The 25,446-nt window shown below is 48.5% G+C and overlaps 3 protein-coding genes across 3 annotated transcripts; 1 reads left to right on the top strand and 2 right to left on the bottom strand.

Moving 5' to 3' along the window:
* Nucleotides 1–492: 492 nt before the first annotated feature.
* Nucleotides 493–4,423, top strand: lrp2bp (LRP2 binding protein; the record flags this gene model as incomplete). Its single annotated transcript, XM_084448398.1, has 8 exons — nucleotides 493–582; nucleotides 662–775; nucleotides 888–1,030; nucleotides 1,657–1,768; nucleotides 1,989–2,212; nucleotides 2,363–2,528; nucleotides 3,292–3,542; nucleotides 4,417–4,423. 8 exons carry the CDS (start codon nucleotides 493–495, stop codon nucleotides 4,421–4,423), a joined length of 1,107 nt encoding a protein of 368 aa, XP_084304524.1.
* Nucleotides 4,424–4,807: 384 nt separating this feature from the next.
* snx25 (sorting nexin 25) lies at nucleotides 4,808–14,569 on the bottom strand. Its single transcript, XM_084448863.1, has 19 exons — nucleotides 13,587–14,569; nucleotides 13,358–13,442; nucleotides 11,730–11,946; nucleotides 11,426–11,598; nucleotides 10,825–11,011; nucleotides 10,543–10,613; nucleotides 10,198–10,388; nucleotides 9,908–10,039; nucleotides 9,547–9,822; nucleotides 8,947–9,111; nucleotides 8,699–8,830; nucleotides 8,442–8,582; nucleotides 7,332–7,445; nucleotides 7,050–7,211; nucleotides 6,732–6,849; nucleotides 6,407–6,473; nucleotides 5,857–6,038; nucleotides 5,668–5,768; nucleotides 4,808–5,313 (listed from the first exon to the last, which is right to left on the bottom strand). The coding sequence occupies exons 1-19, from the start codon at nucleotides 13,884–13,886 to the stop codon at nucleotides 5,248–5,250; spliced, it is 2,880 nt and encodes a 959-aa protein (XP_084304989.1). The 5' UTR covers nucleotides 13,887–14,569; the 3' UTR covers nucleotides 4,808–5,247.
* Nucleotides 14,570–17,937: 3,368 nt separating this feature from the next.
* Nucleotides 17,938–24,749, bottom strand: irf2b (interferon regulatory factor 2b). The gene is made up of 9 exons (XM_084448878.1): nucleotides 24,627–24,749; nucleotides 23,587–23,679; nucleotides 23,375–23,474; nucleotides 23,034–23,210; nucleotides 22,504–22,541; nucleotides 22,178–22,292; nucleotides 21,915–22,082; nucleotides 20,252–20,295; nucleotides 17,938–19,741 (listed from the first exon to the last, which is right to left on the bottom strand). The coding sequence occupies exons 2-9, from the start codon at nucleotides 23,671–23,673 to the stop codon at nucleotides 19,406–19,408; spliced, it is 1,065 nt and encodes a 354-aa protein (XP_084305004.1). The 5' UTR covers nucleotides 23,674–23,679; nucleotides 24,627–24,749; the 3' UTR covers nucleotides 17,938–19,405.
* Between the last annotated feature and the right edge of the window lie 697 nt (nucleotides 24,750–25,446).

The raw sequence follows: 25,446 nt of genomic DNA, 5'->3' as shown, positions 1-25,446 counted from the left end.
TACGTCGTTTGAGGAGACAGAGTAGGCTACACTTTGAAAAGACGGCCTCTAGGGGGTGCTGTTCGGGCAAGGTCTAGTCTGTTCATTTATTTGCTCATCAGTCGCTTAGCTACAGACGCATGTACGCTGGGCGTTTCTATGTGCTTTGGAGAACGGACTCGTGCAACATGACATGAGCAAGTAGGATGACATAAGTAAGTCAGGTGTGGGCTGTGGCGTGATGTTTATCCCAAATTTGTATTTCACCATGGAGCTATTACAGTCTCACACTTTATTAGAAGTCTTTCAGACGCACGGGGATTAAGTCAGGTGTCGGCCGGCCGACGTCGAGATACCAGATGTCTTTTCTCCAGTCCTATTGACGGCTGTGACACCGGTATTACTGTATCCAGAATGTGATGTGGGTTAGAGTGTGATGGGTTAATGTGATGTGATTAAAGAGAAACAGTAACAGTATGTGTGCGTGCGCGTCTAGGCAGCCCTGCCACCCAGATGGAGAAGGCTGTCGATCTGCTGAAGGGGAGGATAGAGGGAGGAGACAGACAGGCCCTCTTCCTACTGGGACAACTATACTATGAGGAGGTAACACACGCGCGCACGCACACACACACACACACACACACACACACACAGAGCAGTAACACTACTGTGGCCCTGGTAGGGTCGCTATGCGGAGGCGGACGGTGTGTTTGACAGCCTAAAGGGACACGACCCCAGAGCCCTGTTCCAGCTGGCCATCATGAACTACGACGGACTGGGGTGCAACCCTGACCAAGTGGGTCCACGGTCTGAGCCTCTTCCAGGACTAGACAGGATTATTACATGTTCATAGCCCGTCTATAACAGGTCTGTAACATGCTAGCGTGTCTAACCCTGTCGCGGTGCAGGCGCGGGCCGTGGACTACATGCAGAGGGTTTGCCAGTGGCCGGGCCCGGAGGCAGACAGCATCAGACAGCTGGGCCTCTATAACCTGGGCAGAGCCTACCTGGAGGGCTACGGAGTGCCCCCCTCCAGCACGGAGGCTGAGAGGTCAGGACACACACACACTCACACCCTTCACCCTAACCCTCCACACTCCTCACCCTAACCCTCCACTCACCCTAACCCTCCACACTCCTCACCCTAACCGTCCACACGCTTCTTACCCTAACCCTCCACACCCCACACTCCTCTCCCTCCACACTCCTCACCCTAACCCTCCACACCCCCCACCCTAACCTGCACACCCCCCACCCTAACCCTGCACACTCCTCACCCTAACCCTCCACACCCCCCACCCTAACCCTGCACACCCCCCACCCTAACACTCCACACTCCTCACCCTAACCCTCCACACCCCTCACCCTAACCCTGCACACTCCTCTCCCTAATCCTAACCCTCCACACTCCTCACCCTAACCCTGCACACTCCTCACCCTAACCCTCCACTCCGCTCACCCTAACCCTCCACACTCCTCACCCTAACCGTCCACACGCTTCTTACCCTAACCCTCCACACCCCACACTCCTCTCCCTCCACACTCCTCACCCTAACCCTGCACACCCCCCACCCTAACCCTGCACACTCCTCTCCCTAATCCTAACCCTCCACACCCCTCACCCTAACCCTGCACACTCCTCTCCCTAACCCTCCACACCCCTCACCCCCTCCCCAGGCTGTGGCTGCAGGCGGCTGAGGAAAGTAAAGGCGGGGGCGGGGCCTGTGTGAGAGCTCAGAGCAGCCTGGCCATGTTCTACTGCCGCCCAGAGAGCCTGGACCTCCGCAAGGTATGACCTCTGACCCAGACTCTAACCCTGACTAGTCTGGACCTTAACTCTTAGCCTGACCGGACCTCATGTAACTGCGCTGAATTGGTTAAACTCAGTCCCTCAGTATAAATGCCGCCCACCCACGCCATCGAATTGTCTCAGGGCACAACATGGCACTGACACTCATTCAATCACGTGACCTCTCATTGCGAAAGTATGTATGTGTCTCTCTCCCCAGGCATTCTTCTGGCACTCAGAGGCATGTGGTAACGGTAGTTTGGAGTCCCAGGGTGCACTTGGGCTCATGTTCTTATATGGATGGGGCATCCGGCAGGACCCCGTGGCAGCTGTGCAATGCCTAAAAGAGGCGTCGGAGCGAGGGAATGTTTATGCTCAGGCACACCTGGCGGCCTACTACTACCACAGGAAGCTGTACACGCGTGCCGCTACACTCGCCAAGAGGTACTGCCCCTCCCAGTGATCTCTACTTTCAAGTTTTATAAGGCGTTGTCTTAGCAATGGTTAGGGTGTGGCCAGTCTCCATGAATCCCTATAACCAGGGAAACCAGAGCAGGTTAGGTGATCATGGTGAAGTTCTGTCTCTGCCTCCAGGATCTCCAGCTATGACAACATCTCTGCCATTGCCACGGTAACAGAGTGTCTACCCGAGTACATTGCTAAGGGTGTGGCCATCGCTCTGTTCTACTACGCTCGCTGTCTGCAGCTAGGGCGGGGTGTGGCTAAGGACACACAGCAGGCCCACCTACATTACATCAAGGTGGGATGACTGACAATTGCTCACACACACGCACGCATGTACGCGCACGCACACACACACACACACACACACACACAAACACACACACACACACACACACACACACACACACACACACACACACACACACTTTCTCTCAGACACACAAGCACACTACCTGACCACAGCCTTGTCTGTCCAGGCTGCTCAGCTGAACTCAGAAGTCTGTAAGGACCTGCAGATGGACGTCACTTTCGGCAGGATGTAGACCAACCAATCAGCAGCCTCCTCCACCAGGCCAACAGGCCTTCCTCTTCTGTGTGGACCATAGTAAAACCATGTGACCTGTGGAAGTTTCATATCTGTCTCTGTCTATCAAGCAGCTACATGAAACAAACTGTACAGTCTGCTGGTATTATGTTAACTCATGCTACTGTAGTAGTGAGTTTCTGCCCATCTTTCGCCGCAGACTCAAAGCTCACACTCTCCACCCATTGCCCTGACCTCTGTAGTAATGAAGGTCTTTGAGCGCCTTGTTCTGCTGCACCTCATATCCATCACAGACCCACTCCTGGACCCTCTGCAGTTCGCCTACAGAGCAAACAGGTCTGTGGCCAACGCAGTAAACATGGCCCTTCACCACATGCTACAGCATCTGGAACACACAGGCACCTACACCAGGACCAGGTTTGTGGATTTGAGCTCTTGCCTTCAACCCCATCCTCCTGCCCACACTGGAGTACAGCTCTCCCAGCTGCACGTGCCTGACTCTACCTGCAGGTAGATCACTGACTTCCAGTCCGACAGGAAACGGCACGTGAAGCTGGGCAAAAACATGTCCGACTCCAGGTCCATCTGCACCGGCTTCCCCAAGGGCTGCGTCCTTTCCCTACTATTCTTCCTGTACACAAACAGCTGCACGGAGAGGGCCAAACTGCAGCGCTTCATCCGATCCGCCGAGAAGGTGATTGGCTGCAACGTCCCCTCCCTCCTGGTCCTGCACAGCTCCAGGACGCTGAAGCGGGCCAGGATTGCGTCCGACCCCTCCCACCCCGGCCATAATCCTTTCGTGCCACTCCCCTCAGGCAGGAAGCTGCGGTCCATCAGGACCATGTCTGCACGACAGAGGTAGCTTCTTCCCCACGGCCATCAGCTTCAACAAGGCTTGTGTCCCCCTCTGACTCCTTTTTCTTAGCTTATCCTTTTTTGCACCAGTTTTTTTTATACCTTCTCTTTGCACTCTCCTGTCTTTGCACAGTCCTGTCTCGTCCCTGCACCCTGCCCAATATTGTGTCAATGTTCTTTACAATGACCGAAAGCTAATTCCTAGTATGTTGAAAAACTTACATGGCAATAAACTGATTGTGATTCTTGATGACTGTAACCATGCTGGCAGGACCGTAGTCTTGCATAGTTAGACCTTTCTCCATACTCTGTTTCATCTGGAGAAGGGTCTGGCTGGACCCCATTACCATTCTGAGATAGGGGGGAAAAACGTTGTATTTCTTTAAACCAATCACAATCATCTTAGGCAACGCTAAGCTTGTTTTTGTGCTGGCTGGCTCGCAAAAGGTGACACTGACAAGCCAGATCGTTATTGGGCTACCAATACCCGAGTTCACATTCTCGCGCAAAAACATTTACTGTAATATAAATATTTCATTGAAAAGTCCGGGGGCACTTTTTCATTGAAAGTGGGGGGACACAAGGTCCTAGTGTCCCCCTTGTTCCGGCGCCAGTGGAAGGACACCAAAACCAACCTGCCGATCTCCACTGCACAAGTAGAGTAATGGTGAGAGCATAGGACTCCTACCCGGGAGACCGCCCCGGTGGGGATGACTTAATGGGACTATACCCCAAACCTCCACACGTTCCAATCTTTTTATTCCTTACGTTTGTCCATAAACAGAAGTTGAACCAATTGCAGCAAAATAGCTAACGTTACAGGAATCATCTGTGTAACTGTTTTAGCCACATTAATGTTATGGAAGCTGCTGCTAGTTGTTGTGAGCTCGAGCTAACTGGCTATCCCGCTCTTATTGTGGTGGATTAGCATTGGAAGCATTGAAACTGATGTGTCCAGACCTATTTTAATTTATCAGACATTATTTAATGTCATTTCAATTCACAGCTATTTCAGTGGCATGACTAGATTCCGTTCTACCAGTCCTGAACAGAAAGAAGCCAGCCACCCACATAAGCCAGGCTGGACCTGGCCTGGTTTTTCCAACCGTGCCCATCTGTTGAGCCAGACTAGCAGGACTGTATGTAACCTGAGACAAGAACTTGTTTTTATTTATTTTGCATTTTATTGCTTATAAACTCTCTAAACAATTTTTTGGTAAAAATAAAATCTATCAATAATCACAAATAAAAGTGTCACCATGACTTGACATATTGCACAATGAAGCAGTTTAGAATGAACATAGATCAGCAGAGTTGTTCAGGAATGTGTCGGTCGGTGTGCAGCACCTGTTCTCATCATTACACAACTAGTCACGTGACTGCTCTACCTGACTAGGGACAGGCTAGGCTCTCTGCAACACAGCTTGGCAGTTGATCTGATTGGTCATTCTAACTTAGCAACAGAAAGGTTGAGGAGAGAAACCCTGGACAGAGCTCCCCAGGTCAGCTCTACAGCATCAAGTGTGTGTGTGTGTGTGTGTGTGTCTGTAAGAGAGAGAGATATAGTGAGTGTGTGAGTGAGTTTGCATGTGTGTGAATTTGCATGTGTGTGTTTTCAGATCTGCTCCATCTCCATCTCCATCTCAGGACAGAGCTCCTTGAGCAGCATCTCCAGGAGGACCTGAGAGAGAGGGAGACATGGAGGGAGAGAGGGGAGGACAGGAGGGAGTGAAAAGGAGACGAGAAGGGTTTAAGGATGGGTGCTCGCACATTGCTCAGAGAAGAGTGATGCCTGACTTCAAGCTGGGCTCTGGTCTAGACTGAGCTCTCTCTGTTTCAAGCTGCTCACAGTTCTCAAATTGAAGAATAAAAGTTATGTATTACATTTATTTTGACTTAAAATAGTCTTAACTTTAAGATATTAAAAGACCTCTGGGGCTCTCCTAACTGGGTTAGGAATTACCAGATGGCTGCTTGACACAAACCGAGGCGTGCACAGCTTTCAAGATAGGTGTGTGTGTGTGTGTAGACTTACGTAGAGCAGGTGTTTATTGGCACTGGCCTCCTGGAGAGCATTGAAGATCTTGATGATGCCGTAGCGGGCATTCTGCTGGCCAACCAGGTTCTGCAGAGCATCTGACATCACACACATCAGATATTAGAGATGAGTCCATATAGCCAATCAGGATGAACCCGGGATGTTGTCTAGCCTATCAGGATGTACCTGGGATGTTGTCTAGCAGCTTCTGCTGGGCCCGCTCCTTGGTCTCACGGCGTTCCGAGTCAGTGCGGACCTTGTTGTGAGGTGCCAGCTTTCCATTGGGCCAGAAGGTGTCCCTGAACACGTTGATATAGCTCACCAGCATCTGCTCACTGAAGATCCAGTTCACCGTGTCCCGGATCTGCCTGAGGGACAGGGCTAGCATGTTAGCATGGCCATCTGCCTGAGAGGACAGGGTTAGCATGGCCATCTGCCTGAGAGGACAGGATTAGCATGTTAGCATGGCTACCTGCCTGAGAGGACAGGGCTAGCATGTTAGCATGGCCATCTGCCTGAGAGGACAGGGCTAGCATGTTAGCATGGCCATCTGCCTGAGGGACAGGGCTAGCATGTTAGCATGGCCATCTGCCTGAGAGGACAGGGCTAGCATGTTAGCATGGCCATCTGCCTGAGAGGACAGGGCTAGCATGTTAGCATGGTTACCAGCCTGAAAGGACAATGTAAGCATGTATTATATACAATATATTGCATATATTCCAAGAGTGATGCTTACTTGTTGATGGTGCGTCCAAACGTGACTTGAACTAGTGCAATAAGAGTCTTCCTAACCCACTTGAACACTTGAAGAGAGTAGAGTGGAGAGAGACAGACAAGAGATACAAAGAGAGAGAGACACACACACACACACAGATAGAGATACATAGAGAGACACAGATGTCAAAACTTGTAACTTGTAACTGGTGCAGCTCCAAGGCTGTGTCTCTCTCTCTCTCTCTCACACACACACACACACACACACACACACACACACACACACACACACACACACACACACACACACACACACACACACACACGAGAAAAGCAGGTGTACTGACTGCCTCTGAGTTCGAAGATCTCTCCTATCAGCATGAAGCAGGGCTCGGCCAGAGGATCCTTCCTCCCATCAACCTCGTCTCCATAGTCAGACAGATCACTATCATCTTCTGCCTCCTCCTGACTCACACACACACACACACATGCGCACACACACACACACGCACACACATGCGCGCACACACACACACACGCATACATAAGAATCCGTAAATAAACACACGTGCCCACACACAGGGGAGCAAAGGTTAAAGAGAGAGTGCTAGTGTGTGGTGTATCTGCGTGTGTGTATCTGTGTGTGTATGTGTGTGTGTGTGTACCTCCTGGTGAGAGAAGAAGTCTCCAGGCAGTCTCTCCAGGAAAGAAGCGAGTGAGAAGGATGACTTCTTCTGGATGTCAATCACCTTCAGGTGCTCAGGGGAGGGGCTTAGGAAGGCATAGAGAGCTTCGCTCTGACACATCCTCTCATGTGTCAGCATTCTCTGTACACACACAAACACACGCACGCACACACACACAGGTTATCTAGTGTCCTCTACTCTAGTCTCACTCCTGTCTAACTCAGTGAGGGTCAGCGCGTTCCCATGGCTACAGAGTGTTACCTGGAGGAAGGTGTTGAGTTGGTTCTTAGATTTCTCCAGAAACTTTTGGTCGATGGATTTAAATGGCAGCTTGCTGAGGGAGGGGAGCTGAACCTTCTTCAAGGAAGGGAAACACTGTCAGACACATGCAGAGGGAGGAATGGAGAGAAGTGTTCAGCATAAAAGCAGAGCAGAAAGGATGATACCCACTAATTATCAGAATCCAGAAGAGAGCATTGACGTTCTATAATCACCTAAAAGAAAGTGAAGCGACTCTGACACCTTCCATGACAAAGCTGTCACCTACAGAGAGATTAATCTAGAAAGTTCCCTCAGCCAGCTGGTTCCTGGGCTCTGTTCACTTACACAACCAGACTACACAGAGACCCAGGACAGCGACATCATTAGACCAAACCAAATAAGAAAACAAAAACATAATTACTGGACACACTGTAATGAATCAAACAAAAACCAGAGCAAACTGGCAACTGGAAGCCAGCTACCTGAGCCCATGACCGTAACAACAGACGGGGTCACGCTGAAATTAAACCAAACACCCGAGAGTGGTGGCCTAATATGCCAGTCCCCTGTGATTCTGGCGAGACCAGGGCGTGAACCCCGGTCCCCAGTGGGCAGCTGAACCAGAACCTGATGCTTAGAGACCATTACATCACAATGGACCCCCTATAGTAACATTTTTGATGCGTCTTCCTTTTAAAAAAAAAAAGTTTAGTTGACTAGTTTGGGTTATTTTGTTTTGTTTGCATATTTATATTTTTGTGCGTGGCTGTAAGCCAGCGCACCTAGGATAGCGTCCCAGCACACGACACCAAAATAAAGAGGGACACCAAAAACAACCCACCAACCTCCACTGCACAAGTAGAGTAGCGGTGAGAGCAATGGACTCCAACGCAGGAGTCTGGGGTTCAAGGCCCCAGTGGGGATGACTTTATGGAACTATACCCCAAACCTCCACATGTTCATCCTTTCACTCCAACCTTTACCCCTTGCCTTATAGGTCAGATCCTATCCCAACCCCAACCCTTTTTCTAATCCCAACCCACACAAGAATGACACCCTAGACAAATCCATAATTAAATAAATAAATAGCATCATGGTGATTAACGTTACCTCGGTGAGCTTCCTGTGCAGCGTCTGGAACTCTGTCAGCTTCCTGCTGACGCTCCAGCGGCTGTTGGGGGAGTCGTCTCCCTCCAGCAGGCTCACCGCCACGCAGTAGCACGCCACCGTCTCCCCGCACTCCTCCGCAGGCTGCAACATGGGACAACACACACGTTTAACGCATGGTCAGACACACCACACTCTTCCATCACCTAGAAGTGACTATGCATGTGTCTGGTGTGTGTGTGTGTGTGTGTGTGTCCTACCTCCGCCCCAGTGATGACAGCCCTCCAGGAGCCCAGGTTCTCACACCACCAGTCTGTTCTGGAGATGTGCAGCTGCAGGTCGCTGTGCTCCTTCTCCATCGCCCCGATCTCCTCCTTCAGCTTGCTCACAATCTGACACACACACACACACACACAGCAGCTGTTAGCAGTCTACCTCTGGTCAATCTGTCACTGACACACACACACACACACGTACACGCGCATGCACACACACACGGCTTGGCTACCTTCTTGTCTGGTTTGGGGGCGTTCAGGATGGAGCCCAGAGCTTGGCGTTTGTACTCCAGCTTGTCATAGAGCTGTCTCAGTTTGGTCGCAGCGTAGCTGGCCTGCTCGTTGATGCCCTTACTGCCCTCATCCATCAGCTCCTCACTGCCATCCACCCCCTGACACTGGAGGAGAGGAGAGAGGGAGGAGCGAGGAGAGAATAGAGACAGGGGTAGGAGATAGGAGAGAAGAGACAGAAGGAGAGAAGAGACAAATGTAGAGCCAGAGTTGAGAGTGTAACTGTATATGTGCCATGTGTTTGTACACGTGTGTGTGTGTGTGTGTGTGTTAAATGCGTGCTTTCCCAGCTTTACACTTAGTGTATGATGTGAGTCTTCTAGCAATGCTACGTCTGTGTGTGTGTGTGTGCGTGTATGTGTGTGTGTGTGTGTATATACATGTACATGCGTGCGTGTGTGTGTGCGCGGATGTTAGGATAGGTTAAGTTAGTGCATTAGACACAACACTTCCCACAATCACAGGAGCAAGAGCAACCGGATGGGAGCCGTCTGGAGTGCACCTGTCTCAGGTGTGTGTGTGAGTGTGTGTGTGTGTCTCACCCCCTCTTCCTTGTCCTCTGTGCTAGACTGTGAGCAGCTGTTCTGCTCGTCTCTTCTGATCAGCCTATCGTAGAGGTCGGAGACCAGGAAGGAGGGGTAGTAGCGCTCCCTCATGGTCTCGTATACGTCTCCCTGGATGCGTAGGAACACGTCCGTGCCCTTGTTGCCCACCAGCGTCTGCTGCACCTCCTTGTAGAGGAGCTTGTCCACTGCGATCTCACGGCTCTCCACGAAGAAGTTCTGGTAGATCTCCCCAACCAGCTGAGGGACCTCGCTCTGCAGGCAGGACGACAACACACTCTGGAACCTGGAACACTGGCTCTGGGGTGTGTGTGTGTGTGTGTGTGTTGTGTGTGCCTACCTTGTTGGCAGTCTTAAGGGTTTCCACTAGCTCCCAGAAGCTGATGAGAGCTCTCTTGTCCACCCGTTCCATGTACACTCTGAAGTGTTCCCTGTAGCCTGGGTTACACATGATGTCCTCAAACTGCAGGATCTACACGCACGCGCGCACACACACACACACACACACACACACACACACACACGCACACACACGCACACACACACAGAGTGAGAGTGTGTGTGATACAGAGAGAAAGAAAGAGCATGTGTGTGTGTGTGTGTGTGTGTGTGTGTGTGTGTGTGTGTTACCCTCTGGCTCTGGGGCCCCTCCCCGTCCTCCGGGGCCCCCTCCTCCTGCTGCTCGTAGTTGGGTCCCCCCAGCAGACGGATGCGTTTCTCACACTGCTTCTTAGCCACCGTCAGCTGGTTGATGTAGCGCTTCATGTCCCGAGCTCTCAGCAGGTCTGCCTTCATGGCTGCCGTCTCCTTGCCTTTCCTCTCTAGAGGAAAGACGCACACACACACAGGCACGCACACCCCACAACCAGGATGGGGCTACTTCAGCTGACAGGCTGCGGTCTACTGGTGTCTACTGGTATACCCTGGTGTCTACTGGTATATGCTGATGTCAACTGTGTCTAGTTACTACTGTACCTTTCTGTTTCTTCAGCTGAGGAAGGCTACTGATTGTGGTGGCATGAATGATTTCCACTACAATCTGGTACCTGGAGAGAGAGAGAGAGAGAGAGAGAGAGAGAGAGAGAGAGAGAGAGAGAGAGTTTAGACAGAGAAGGAGAGAGGGACAGAAAGGGAGAGACAGAAAGAGATGGAAAGGGAGACAGAGGGGAAGAGGAAGAAAGAGAGAGTAAGAGAGGGTTTAGAGCAAGTGGGGTAGGAGGGGGCTGAGCAGAGGGTGTAGCAGCGAGAGGGGCGGACCTGAGTTGTTTGAGGAAGTCTACGTCGGAGGAGGAGCTAATGAGCTTGATGAAGTCTTCGTAGGAGGCTGCGTAGGTGTAGGCCTTCTTATGGTGCTCTGCCTGCTGCTCTCTCTGCTCCAGCTGAGACAACAACATCCTGTTGATGTAGTCTGGATCGCTCAGCACCTCCACCAAGGGCTTCAGCACTGCAACACATACATACACACGCACACACACAGATACAAATACACACAAACACAAAATGCAGCTTTACTGAAACACTCAGATTGAGTGTGAATTGAGTTGAAACGAATGCGTCATGTTGTCACATCCAATATGAAATCTAATGAGTATGTTGTCAGCAGATCTAATCTCAAATCTAATGGGTATGTTGCCAGATCTAATCTCAAATCCAATTAGTATGTTGTCAGATCTAATCTCAGATCTAATTAGTATGTTGTCAGATCTCATAAAGACCAATAAGGACCAAGAGGAGAGAGCTGCAGCACACAGGAGCCTGGTACCAGTTTGGTTCTGGTTGGTGTTAGTGTCTGCAGTGTGTGTGTGTGTGTGTGTGTGTGTGTGTGCGTGTGTGTGTGTGTGTACGTGTGCGTGTGTACCTTTGGTGGTGATGACCTCGACCAGAACCACTCGGAGGCTGTATGAGCGGGCGTCGCGGGCGGGCAGCAGGCAGAGCAGCAGCAGGCGGGCGCAGCAGCGCAGGAACCTCAGCTCCTCCTCTGGGCTCCGCAGGCAGGGGTGGAGCAGGAAGGGCCTGGGGGGGTCCTCCAGCCTGGACACACACAGACCCACACGCTGCTGTTCTACTGGCTGGCAGCAGAGGGGAAAGGAGCTCCAGACCAGACTCCCCCCACACACACACACTTCCTCCCTCTCCAGACACCCCCCCCTCCTCCCACCTACCTGGTACTGGCAGTCTTTAGGTCACAGAAGTGTGTGTGGAGGGTTTTGACGGTGTCATAGCAGACCAGGTTGACCAGGTCCACGTTGGCCAGACGACCCCTCAGCTGCCGGCACACCTCCCAGAAGTCCTCGGTCAGCATCTGGAACAGCTGGCCCTCATCTCTGCTTAGAGGCGCATACCAGGACAGGACGTAGTCGCGGTAACTGTAGTCAAACACTGACACACAAGACACAGAGATCAGACCTGTCACACAGACCTATAGCTTCTCCTCTTGGTGACTAGCCCCGCCTCTGCTCTTTCTGAAAACCTTTGTGACCTGGTAGGCTTTTGGCCAGCAAAAATGTCGAACAAGTTCTAATGCTGCTGGACACAATGTCCAGGAGAAAATCTGACTGCTGAAAATGTAGGCTGGATAGCCTAGCACTGATGCCACTTCAGTCTAAAAAACTGCATTTTAAGCACATCACCTTTTAATCTGTGAGGCGATTGATGGTGGTGTAAGTTCAATCAAGAGCATAAAGTTGATAGTAAATAAATGAGGATAGCTGAATAGCAGTACAAGTGTAGGCATATGTAAGCGATAATGAACAAACGGCCGGGCGTTGCGTAACACCCGCCCCCCCGGGTTCATTATCCCGGTTATACAACGGCCTTTCAACAGAAAACATCATTCTGAAAACAAAATACATATATTGCTCATATTAGCTTTGAAAAGTTGATAATTCATGGTTAGAGTTATAGCATTTCCATAGCAACCAGTAACTTGTATAGTCCCTCCACCCAAATCTAACGTTATGACGTTATCACTCGCCCAGACCAAACTAACCCTGTCACATCCTGTCCCGCGATTCAACTCACAATGAATGTACTTGAAGCTACAACTGAAAGTGACAGCATGACATATTTGACGTGGAAAAAAGTTATTGATTTGGGGAAAATTAGGTGTCTGGCTATCATAAACAGTTTGTTGGCAATGAGATTTGATAACTGGACAACTGATATGTTGCACAGTAAATATGCAGTATCTTACACTTCATACACGGCTATCTGGCAATATCAGGTGCAGTATGGCATTACTGGAGTTTGGGCTGCTATGGGTCATTGTTTGTTTTGCTAGGTTGTATCTTGAATTGCGCATTGATTTAGATATATACAATAGACAACAACGGACTCTTCACTACTGAATACTTGAACCTGACCTCACTATGCACAACTGTATACTTGAACGTTATTTTATTGCACTGCCTACATCATGGACACAGGCATAGTCATCCATGATCGGATGGGTTAAGTAGATGAGGATGATACTGATAGACTGCTATATGACGGATAGTATAGTAAATTGCAGTTTGGGAATCTGAGTACCTAGGACTGGAATATCTAGCTGAGTACCTAGGACTGGAATGAGGAACTGATCTCGCATAAGATACTGTAAGGACAAGCGATCACAAGAATTCCAATGTACCTGTACATGTACTTGTTACATATGGCAAATAAACTTTCTATTCTGATGTAGTCCATTTTGTGTCCTGCTCAAACAGACAGGAAAACACACAGGTGAAAACAGGCAGACAGGTAAACAGACAGACAACCAGTCAGACATACAGACAAGTAAACACACACTTACCCTCCTTCAGAGCCTTGTCAACGTTGTGTGACACCACCACCCTCCTGGTCTGCGATGACTCCAACAGAGGCACAGAGAAACGGCCCTGTCAACAACAACAATAGTCAGATCCATCTCTACAGAACCCAACAAAACAAATAGCATTCCAGTTTCAAGCACTTTCAGCCTTACACATATTGAGGTGTGTGCGTGGGGGTGGGGGTAAGAAGGTAAGAGTCGGGAGTTTTACCATGAGCTTGTTGAATAGCTCCAGCAGGTAGGTGGACTGTCTCTTGGAAATGTCAAACCTGCTGATTTTAGGTGGGCTCTTTCTGAGCAGGACGAAGCTGCCGAGCAGAAAACAGAGCAAGGCGAAGGACACGTAGATAAAAAGCTTCAGAAAAAACGACGTGAGCCCCCCATATCCGAACTGAAACAGCAGAGCGAATGCTCCCACGAAGAGAGCAGGCAAGAGGACAGAAGACCCCACGGACACGGCGCCAGACATGGGCGCACCGGGGCTCCTGCTGCTTCGGCCAGCAAAATGCATGCTGTCGTCACTGACATGTCCTCAGCAGAAACCAGAGAACAGGCTCGGTGTTCCTCGCATCCGAATCACACTTCATCCATAAACTGAGCCTTTCTAAACAGAGAAGGCACTCGAAGACATTAGACCTCATGCATGGTTTGAAACCTAGTCGAAAAACCTCGGTCCCCGTCCCCTTCACGTCGGTCCGCTGTGCTGTGCTGGATGACAGGTCTTCTCTTGAAGGTAAACCAGCAAAGCTGCCGTGCGAGTCAACTAGAAGTCCACTGAACAGGGGGGTCAAAAATAAAGCAGCGTTTAATCCTTACCACTTATAACCTAGCTAACTAACGAACGCTGTAGGTCGATAGATAGCTGAATATTACAAAAACACCAAACATTGTCATCAATCTATTAGTCTGCCAACTAGCCTTATCTATAATATCTAGTATAGCAGCTAGCTAGCTACTAGCTAATAGTCATCAGCTTATTAATGCCATTAGCTACCGTTAGCTCTAACGGGACGGTAGCTAGCCAGCTACACAAAATATCGAGGTGAATAATTGCCCCTTGGATAGATCAGGCACTCCCAAAGGCTACATTAAATCAATATGTTTAGAGAAACAAGTTGAGATCATTAAAACTTGTAGCTATTCAAAATATCTCTGATTGACAAAAGTATTCCTGAGTGAGTGTCCATCAACGTCCACAGAGCTGATGATGCCACACCGCGTCGTTCGTTTGTCTACACTGAACAACGTAAACGGCAGGGGGACGCAGAGCGGGGCGGAGTTTAACATTTGGCTTCTAATAAACGACCTTATCTTAAACGAGATGTGTTGTGGGCTACCGAATCCTGATCAGTGTAAAAGATAACCAATTGCACTCATTTGGAATATATTTAACAACACGCTGTTGTACGGTACTAATTCAATGTCAATATTATCATTGTTCCCTACTAGCACAGTACGTAAAGCCGACGGGACACATTGGTCGTAGTTTGGTAAATTTGCGGACCTAGCTGACACGTGCCTATACAGTCACAAAATAACCACAATAACCGACCTCAGGGAGACTGTAAGGGAACGTTGCCCTCACTGCTGCTGAAATCCGTAACTACGATGTAATTAAATGACGTGACAGTGCTGTTACATTACAGTCCCACCCTGACTTTATTGGAAATGTACATTTGTCACAGTGGTCAGAACATTTGTAAATAACTTAGGTTTTAAAATAAATTTTGAAGTCATACAGTTACAGAATTGTAGCCTAATAATGAGGAGCAATCCTGCATGTCTGTTTTGTGTGTAATTTCTAATTTACAGTTAATATTAACACTAAAGATTTGCAGTGTAGGCCTAATAAAAATAATGACAAAAATATGCCTACGAATAAAGTCCTAATTTTGCAACCTAAATTTATATTGGAACATTTTGACAGAATTAGATTATTGAATAGAGAATATAGAATATTATTTAAAAAAGAAAAGGGCAGGAGTTCTGGGGAGCCTAGACCTGCATTACATCTTAAATGGTGTTGAGAGACTCGCGTTGAGGTATCTGATTAGCGGGAGAACATTTACGCTTAATTATTAACTATGGCAAATGTTAAAATTTAAAACATGTAAATAAAACATGTAAATAATGTAATGTAATGTAATGTAATGCATCATCCCCAACATGGGCGGCAGCAGTGAGTAGGCTAAACAAAGCGGAGAGCGCCGAATCGCCGGTAGAAGAAGACAGTCGATGCGCTGTGGATATTAGCCATTTAAGTGTATAAATTTGCCTTTTATTTGAAAGGTGGGGGACTACAAACTGTAGCGACCTCAGAGAAAAGGCTTTCATCTTTCCAACGATGTGTTTACTTTGGTGAGTAACGAAACGGTTTTGTCTGTAGACTCGGACGAGCGGGCCGAGGAAGCGCATTCATAGGTAAATTGCATTGAGAGTAACGGCGTTATCTGTAGGATATCACCTGGACCAGGTCTATGGGGAGCCTACCTACGCCCTAGCGGCACATCTCAATAAAGACTTTTTAACTTTTGACAGTTGCTTTATTTTGAACGAGAGAATATTATTATAATATTAACGCCAAATCCAGGATACTCGTAAAGGCGCCTGCGTTGTTATGAACGGAACGCTGCTAGGCTGCTAGAATCGGCTGCTAGAATAAGCCAGCTAATTTATGGCAACAAAGCCTTTATTGAGATATGCCGCTATAGCGTAGGCTCCAGCTCAGTCTTTTGTTGTTACGATCATGGTTTAATTTGCGATAGCACCTTCATCACACCTGTCTGAAAGTGCCAATCAAGTGATTTACAGTGATTTTAGAACTCTATGACGCACACAAAGTTGGTGGTTTTGTCAAAAGAGCCTTGCAAACCGTGACGTCACAGAGCGCCCTTGTGACGTGAGCCAGGAGGTGTATAAAAGCCAGAGAGCGACAGAGGAGGGGCAGCCAGAGAGAGAGAGAGGGGGGCGTCTCCCTCTCCCTCTCTCTCCCTGGCTCTCTCTCGTGGGCCGGAGAGAGAGAGAGAGGAGGAGGAGATGTCAGATTGATATCTCCTCCTCTCTCTCTCTCTCCGTCTCTCTGGCCAGAGAGGGGGGGAGGAGGAGATGTCAAGATGGTATCTCCTTCTCCTCTCTCTCTCTCTCTGGACCACTGAGAGAGAGTCAGGGAGAGAGAGAGAGATGTCCTCTTCTCTCTCTCTCCTCTTCCCTGGCTCGGAGGAGGAGGCGGTGGAGGTGGCAAATTATAAAAACTAAATAAAATAAAAAAAATAATAATAAAAACTGATTCTGATTCTAATTGTAAGCTATAGTGATAAGATAAGATAAGATATCCATGTTAGCATATAGGAGTACTGTTATAGTTACTGTTAGCACTTCAAACTTCCACTGTGTCATCAGCTGCTGGCCCCTCTTCGCAGAGAAACCGACGTATTTTCAACCAGAGGTTTCGCGTCGCCCTGATTCAACCAGGTGTTATGCGGAATTCTGTGACCATCAGTGACCAGATCCGGTGGTTAAAAATAGACCCTTTTGCTTAGGTAAGTGAAGTAGCTACGGGGCTAGCTACATGTTGCTGAGTACGTTGGGTGGGGTAACGTTTGTCAGTCGCCCTCTAGTTTCCTCTGTCAAATCTAAACCCTAGATACACTGAGACTATATACAAATATAATCTGTGTACATATATCTGAAATGATTACTTTACTATTCAAATAATCAGTCTAGACCTGTCATCACGTTTGAATAGACCTATTAATGATTTACTGTAAACTGCCGGCCACGTTCTTACAAGATCAATCCAAAAGGTTCATAATCGCTACAGCAGGCCTGCATTCATACCTAGCAGTGACCTATCTGCTGCCCCCGTGTGGTCGTATGTGTTAAGGCTGCAAGTGTAATGTAATGATGTAGTAACCTTAGAATATAAAACATTAAATAACCTTAGTATATTAAGCATTTCTTGACCTATTTCTTTGGCCACACGTGGCACACACAAACACGTGAGTGAGGGCGACACAGCACACACAGCACATACACATGCATCTTCGGTGGTCGCCGGTGGAAATTGTTCCCTGCATTTCTCCCATCCAAGCTGTCCTCCTCCAGGGGCAGCCAGGTGCAGTGGGCAGCCATCGTTCATGGCACCCGGGTACCAAGTCCAAATGCTCATCCCAGGTCCTGGTCAGGGACCGGACTGAAGAGCATGGGAGGCGGAGAGAGAAGATATCAGTGGGGAGACAGAGAGGAGATACCAGTGAAAAGAGAAGTGGGGAGACAGAAATGGGAGATACCAGTGCAGAGAGAAGAGGGGAGGCGGAGAGGATCTATTCTGTCCTGTCAGAATGTAGTGATACACTGAGTAGAAAAAACAATATTTTATTCAGATTTGCATATTGATGATCCACAGGATTAAGAGTAGTCATGCCTGCGCAGCATGGAACCACCATGTGTTACATGGATCTGGCAACATACAACAATCACACACACAAGCAAGAAGCCTCGTCACATGGTCACATTCAGTAGGTGCCACATGTTTATCAAGATGATACAGATGTTGTAAATAACATTAACTCATCCAGCATTTACAATAAAAAAACATTAATTTTAAGAATAAAAGATACAAATGTTGTCCCCTTTGAATTAAAATTTCCCTTTTATACAAAAATATATAAGATTGATGAAAAGGCTTCTGGATAAATTACAAGCACTGTACGTTTGTACATTCATCAACTTCCTCTTCCATGGAAGGCGCTAGCAGGCAGGCACAGGCGGGGACACACACACACACACACACACACACACACACACACACACACACACACACACACACACACACACACACAGCCTACTTACTCAAGCATCAGTGCTTTCCATAAGGTGCAGAAGCAGTTTGTCTTTTATATACATATCTCACTATCTACATGTCTGTCTCTCTGTCTGTCTCTTTTCTGTCTTTATGTTTTTAGTGCACAATCAGTAATTGTCAATTTAGTCCATATATGCTCGTCACCCCCGTGACAGATATGTGTATCGAATCACACGCCGCAGAGAATGAATGGGGAAATGTATTTTGCTCCAAACTGAATGGTGGTCAATGGGCGGTTATTCTCCGTGCTTATAACGACACTAATCGACTCCAAACTGCTCACAAGCACATAGCTAGATTCAGTAGGCCAAGAGGAATCCAATGATTTCCACCTCTTGACTTTTGGTCGGTTTTACCGACTGCTAGACCAGACGACAAACAACTACTACGTTATGATCACTAACATTGAATGTAGTAGAACATAGCGGAAATAAGCATTACGAGTAAAGGACATTTAACATAGCGAAAATTAACATCATGGCTAGCTGACATTTCCTGCTGGACAAGTCCAGCAAGAGGGTGTGTGATCCAAGAGACGTGTTGTTATCATTCATAATTGTTTATCATCAATAATTGAACATTTAGTCGTCCCTAATTACCTAATTGAAAAATGCGTCCCTGTCACGGTCTGCCCAGAACCCTTTCCGGTATCTATGCGGAATATGAATGCTGTCAGTAGGGCTGGGTAAAAAAAATAAAAATGGATGAATCGATGCTGAATCCCAAAATCAATCTTTTATTTAATGAATGAATAAATGAAGGAATGAAAAGTTAATTCATTCATTCAATGATTAATTCATTCATTCATTTTTGGAAATCAGTATCGATACTCAGCCCTAGTATTGATGTGTTGCATAACTTGGCAGTCATGTAATTAAGGTTACAGCTAGAAAAAAAAAAGGTTTTTAGTAACACTAACCGAATCGATATTGAATTGAATAGAATTGAATCGTGATAATCAATTCTGAACCTTGTGAATCGGAATGGAATTGATTCTTGAAATTCGAATCGATACCCAGCCCTAACTGTCAGGCTGACGGTGTCTGAGGAAAATGGGAACAGACAGACAAAGATACTGGCAGACGGAGAGTTGCTCTCTTTCATGTGTTAGGCTGCCTGCCTGTGTCATTCCTATGCGGAGGCCATCTGGAGGTCGGAGGAAGGGGTCAGCAGGTCTTGACGGAAGGCTGAGAGATGTCGGGCGTCTTCATGATGACGCTGGCACGCGCCTCAGAGCTGGAGCTCTGAGAGGAGCCTGAGCCCTGCGAGGAGGCAGAAGTCAAGGCGAGGGGTTGGCAATCGGGGGAGGAGCTTGTCCAGGGGGAGGAGCTTGTCCAGGGGGAGGAGTGGTAGCTGATGATGGGCGAGGGGTCTCTGGTGCTGGTCACTCTGAAGTTGGTCTTCCCCGCCGTGACAAAGGTGGCCATGCTGGGGAGGGAGCAGGATGGTAGTCTGAGCACCGAGGGGCTGTATCCTGTCCTGGCCCAGAACGCACTAACACCCTGCACAACACAGAGGGAGCTGCTGTTAGATCAGCTCTACTAAAGACACACGCGTACCCCGCATACACACACGCACGCATGCACATGCGCGCACACACGCGTGTGCACACACAAACACACACACACACACACACACACACACACACACACACACACAAATATAGCATTGCTAGAGTGGGTGCGACCTACTACCATGTCTGGTCCTCCTGGAAGATGAGCCTTTCATGAAGCTGTAGAACTGGCTGGTAGAAACTTCTAGTTAAGACTTGTCTATCTTTTCATCACACCTAGTTAATGATTCAGCTCTGTATGTATGTGTGTGTGTGTGTGTGTGTGTGTGTGTGTTGCACCCAAGCAGGCCCAGCCTTGCTGCAGAGCAACCTATTGTACTGTAGTATGCAAGTGAAGAGTGGAGTAGCAGACTGAGCAAGCGAATGGAGTGTGTGTATGTGTGTTGTGGGGGGGGGGGTTGAGTGGGAGTGAGTGGTGACTGGAGACCGCGTAGCTCACCTCTCTAGAGTCGTCTTCACTGTGGACGCTGTCTGTGTCACTCTCTAAAGGAGAGGAAAGGAGAGCAGAGCATGTGAGCATGTTTGCATGGAGCGGGTTTCTAAAAGCATGGAGGGTCGGCCCTCTGCATCGCTCTAATTCTGATCCATTACCGCTCAGTCACAGCACGAGACACGGAGCCGAGAGGGGGACAAGATGCGGAGCGGAGCAGGGGACAGGATGTGGAGCAGAGCGGGTGATAGGGTACGGAACCGGGAAGAAAATGTGAAGCGGATTTAGAGCGGAGCGTGAACGCAACCCCAGGACTGGGTGAGGTATGCCATCAGAGAGGTCTGGACAAACAGGTTGGAGAGGAGGGAGGGAAAGAGGAAGTTGAGCAAAATCAAAGAATGTCTAATAGTTTTAACTCCTGCCACACCAGAGAGCTATAATGAGCTCAGAACTTTATTACATGACATTTATTTAGAAGACGCTTTTATCCAAAGCGACTTAAAATAATTGCATTTAACATAGGAAGTCAGTGTACTGTAACACTACTCGCCAGAACTCACAAGTGCATCTCCTTTCTAAACAAGTGACTAAGAGCATAATCTAGTGCTAAAGCCAAAGTGCAAGAGTAGGATAATAAAAATACAATAGGTGCTTAAGAGGGAGGATCCTGGTAGTGCTTGAGAGGGAGGATCCTGGTAGTGCTTGGCGTTTGGTAGTTTTGAGCCTGCCGTGAAAGATAGGTAGCGACTCTGCTGTCCTGGCATCAGTGACAGCAGTATTAGTACTAGAAGTAGCAGTGATAGTTGGCTATTAGTGGCAGCAGTAACAGTACTAGAGGCAGTGATAGTACTAGTGATACAGTAGCAGTGATAGTACTAGTGACAGCAGTGACAGTACTAGTTGTAGCAATAACACTAGCAGTGATAGTACTAGTGGTAGCAATAGCAGTGATAGCACTAGTGACAGCAGTGATAGTACCAGTGGTGGCAGTAATAGTACTAGTGACAGCAGTGATAGTACTAGTGGTATAATATCAGTGATAGTACTAGTGGTAGCAGTAATAGTACTAGTGGTAGCAGTAATAGTACTAGTGACAGCAGTAATAGCACTAGGGCAGCAGTGACAGATGAGGAGCAGCCATGCTTATAATCTCGTTTGATAGACAGTCATAAAGCCTACTCTACTCTACTCTAGTTAACACTCTACCATGTCTCTCTCTCTCTCTAACCTGTCTGCCTGTATCTTTACTCTCTCCATCTACCCTGTCTGTGTCTCTACTCTGTCTACCCTGTCTGTCTACCCTGTCTATCTACCCTGTCTATCTACCCCGTCTGTCTCTCTACCCCGTCTGTCTGTCTCCAGGACATACACTATGCAGTCTACTTGAACTATATACTGACTATGACTCTACTGTACCTCTCTGCCTCCCTGGCAGAAGGCCAGGTCCAAAGGTTGCTATAATGTTTGTATGTGAGCTGGAGTAGATAGATCAAGTCTACCACAACACTGTGATAACACTGTAGCATATATATCAACACCAGATTCATGTCTGTGATCACAAGTCACCTTTATAAAAGAATCGTAAAAAAAGAACTGTAATTTTTTTGCCCTGTATATAAAGGATTAATTGAAAAGAGTGCTGTGTGTGTGTGTGTATTGTGGGTAGTCTCACCTCCATAAGAAGACACAGGGGAGATCTGGAGGGGGTAGGGGTGACTGGAGCTCACAGCCTGATCCTCCGCCTCCGTGGTTACCTCAATGGTCTGACAGACAAATGGCAGCTGGTCGCTGATGATCAGGTGGTCGTCTACCGGACTACGATTGGCCGGATGGTGATAGGCTGAGGAGGGGGAGAGAGGACCATCAGTCTGCACCACTCAGAGACTATAATGGTATGTGGTAACCATGGAGACGGAGGCGAAACAGAGATCATACCCGTGACAGTAGTGCTATCCGTGACTGACTCCTCTTCCACTTCCTGTTTTACTTCCTGTTTCACCATCACCTGAAATCCACTGGTATCATCTAGAGATGAGGAGCGAGCGTCCACCTGACACATGCATGCACGTACACACGCACGCGCGCACGCACACGCACACACACGCGCACACGCACACACACACACACACACACACATATACACACACACACACACACACACACACAGTATGTTAGTAGGTATGGACCAGTACAGTAGGTATTTGTGTCTGTGGATTGAAACTGCATTGCTGGGAAGTGACATATATAAACGAAGACGTTACCTTCTTCTTCCCCTGTTTTTCACTTTTTTTCTTTCTCCCTGAAGAAGACAAACACAATGAGCCTCAACATCATCAACCTAGCCTTCTTCTCAGGCCTTCTCATCTCACAAGGAGAAGCCTGGTAAAGGTGACTGCTACCTGGCCCTGGGTTGAGGGGGGCAGCAGTGCCATCAGAACTATTAACCTCCTTGTGCTTCTCGGAGAGATCTGCCTAAACTGACCAATCCAGGAACACAAAGGCATCGCGAGTCAATCAAAAACAGCCAATGGGCGCAGCACAAGACAAAAAGCGGAGGTGGATATTGCACTTGCGTGACTCACTCTCCGCCAGAACATTCTTGCAGCGGGAAGTGAGTCCCCTGCCAGTCTTCAACAACAACTAGCAGAACTCACCACTGGTCTGCAGCCCTAATATGACTGCCATGGTGGATAGACCACGCATGACGCAACACGCAGAGCTCCCCCGAGTGGTCGACCGTCTGAACCCGGAGCTCTGACTAGTCAATCTCCGGTTCGTTGAGAATCCTCACCTCTCTTCCCTTGGCGTTCTGAGGGCGACAGCATCTTGTAGACCCTGAAGGCGTTGGTTCCTTTCTTGATGCTCTTGTCCTTTACCTCCTCTATGTCTGGCAGAGAGTTCATGGCACAGCGGAAGTTGGCCTTCCACGTCTTAGGGTCTGGTTTGTCCACACCATGCTGGTACTTCCCTGCAACCCCCCACCCACCCACCCACCCACCCACCCACCCACCCACACACACACACACACACACACACACACACACACACACACACACACACAGTATATTATAGTAGGTATGGGCCAGTAAAGTAGATGTGGACCAGTGTGTTAGTATGGGTGTGGAGCTGTACCGGTGTGGATGGCCCAGTTCTTGAAGAGCGGAGCATCTTTCTCTAGGTCCCAGCCATGGCGAGCAGCATGCATCCACGGGATCTGGAAGATTCTCTTCTCCTGCAGGAAGATACCCAGGCAGGTAGCAGGTTATATTTCCAGTGTGTGTGTGTGTGTGTGTGTGTGTGTGTGTGTGTACGTGTGTGTGTGCGTGCGTGCAGTATTCTCTCACCTGGTTGACCCACTTCAGCCCAGGGATCAGACAGGAGTTGATCTGTTCCTCCAGCCACGGACGCATGCGCATCCTCTCCACGGGCATGGTGGCCTGCAGACGGGAGGAGGAAGGGAGAGGGGAGAGACAGAGAGAGAGGACCATCAAGTCATGATGTGACTAATGAGAACTCCTCAGCTCCATCCTCTCTGGACTCCCTGGCTGCTGCTAGTGTCCGCCCCGCCACCTCCTGCACACACTGCCATATATTGCAGTAGGCTAGGATTTGCCCCACATGGCACCACCCCACCGCATGGCCAGCAGCTGGCAATCATTAGTCCCTTTAGTCCCTCTACTCTATTACCGGACCTCTACCGGTGCAGTAGAACGAGGCTGGCTGGACTGGAGGTGTGTAAGTGTCCAAGCCCACGCCTACTACAGGTGCGCCGTGTCACGGAGGGATCAGAGTCCGCCGCCTGACAAGCAGCCACTCGAGCCTAGGGTTAGTGTCCAGAAACAGACAACAATAAAGAACACATTGCTCACTACATTATATAGGCCTGTTGTTATTATACTGGCATTCCAGGATTCAATTGGGTAGGTCCAGGGTACACAGTATCAGTGAAGAACGATATGTTCACGAGGCTAAACAAAGGATAAACAACCCTCTACATACATGTAGTCAACCCTGGTTATGCCCTGGCTAGTCTTTTAGATGATACAATCCATGTGTTTCATAACATCACAGCAGCTACACTGCAAAGTATAGACTAACACTGTGCGACAGCCTCAACTAGCTAGCTACAGTCAGCTGAGTCGTAGTAGCAATGGTTTCTAGAGCTCCACGATAAAGACTAAAGTTATATTTCGCTCCGTCACGCCACCGACAAACTGACAGCTAGCACTAGGCTAGAGCAAGTTCAGCAGGCTTCTCGACACCAAAAGTGAAAATAAACTTCATTCCACGTAGCACTGCCGTGATCAAAACAATATGTTACTTTCGATTAGGTGTTGTCGCTCTTAACGACCATGTCAGCTATAAGAACATGCGGACACGTTACCTGCGAATAAGTTCCCAAGTAGTCTTTTCAGCTTGACAAACGGTTGGTCCTCTTGCCACAATAGCAGTTCTAATAGTGTATTTTATGATTGAAAAATACCCAAACCGAAAAGCTAACTTGGCGTATTTCAGTGTACAGATCGAAAGCAAAACAAGAGGAAGCACCGTGTGGAAATCCCCTCCCGATGTTTGCTTCGCGACTGTTGGACCTAGATGTCGTTGGACGGGCTGCTGAACCACGGAAGCTTCTCATTGGTGCGACCGACCTCTCCGGCTCTCTTTCACTTCCTCATCCTCCCTTCAATTCCTCCCGCATGCGTTTCTACCCGAAAGATAGTAGAAACGAAACCTAAATGTGCATCGGTTTATGAAAAGCTCCGGTTCCTCAGTTTGAAACCCTGCGGATTCGGCCAGGACAGGGCATTTTTTATTCAAAGATCGATGCTTAACAAGTGAAAGTAAACCTTAAACAGGAGCAGAGAGAGAGAGAGAGTAGAAGACAGCAGAGAACGTAGCCAGGGGGGGTCGGGTGGATCGGATGAATCTCACCCTCGTCGACAATTCGCGCGACAATAAAATAAGCGATAAGGTTCACTTCTTGCAAAAACGAACCCCCCTTCCACAAGGCTGGCTACGGGCCTAGAGAGAGGGATGTGTAGAAAGACAGTAGAGAAGGGAGGAGTACAGTGGACTGCTGGGGATAAGGTGCAGGATCCTGGTCGGCACAGAGTAGGCCAAGACAGATCTTCCCTACCCTTATCTTCTTAGGCCCCACCCTGCAGCTGGGCCAGTCTGATAAATTACACAAACAACAAATTATT

Source organism: Borostomias antarcticus, assembly GCF_949987555.1.
Source record: "Borostomias antarcticus genome assembly, chromosome: 14".
In the NCBI taxonomy this organism is placed as follows: Eukaryota; Metazoa; Chordata; class Actinopteri; order Stomiiformes; family Stomiidae; genus Borostomias; species Borostomias antarcticus.
Note: the sequence above shows the minus strand (reverse complement) of the source record. Positions and strands in the feature narration are given on the sequence as shown.

Coding starts and splice junctions, on each gene's coding strand:
- snx25 (XM_084448863.1), bottom strand. CDS start 13,886: ATGCATTTTGCTGGCCGAAGCAGCAGGAGCCCCGGTGCGCCCATGTCT. Junction 9,823..9,907: donor CCCTTAAGACTGCCAACAAG/GTAGGCACACAC, acceptor TCCTGCCTGCAG/AGCGAGGTCCCTCAGCTGGT. Junction 8,831..8,946: donor CCCCCAAACCAGACAAGAAG/GTAGCCAAGCCG, acceptor TGTGTGTGTCAG/ATTGTGAGCAAGCTGAAGGA.
- irf2b (XM_084448878.1), bottom strand. CDS start 23,673: ATGCCCGTGGAGAGGATGCGCATGCGTCCGTGGCTGGAGGAACAGATC. Junction 23,211..23,374: donor GAACTGGGCCATCCACACCG/GTACAGCTCCAC, acceptor GGGGGGTTGCAG/GGAAGTACCAGCATGGTGTG. Junction 20,296..21,914: donor CCCTGTGTCTTCTTATGGAG/GTGAGACTACCC, acceptor CCTCTCCTTTAG/AGAGTGACACAGACAGCGTC.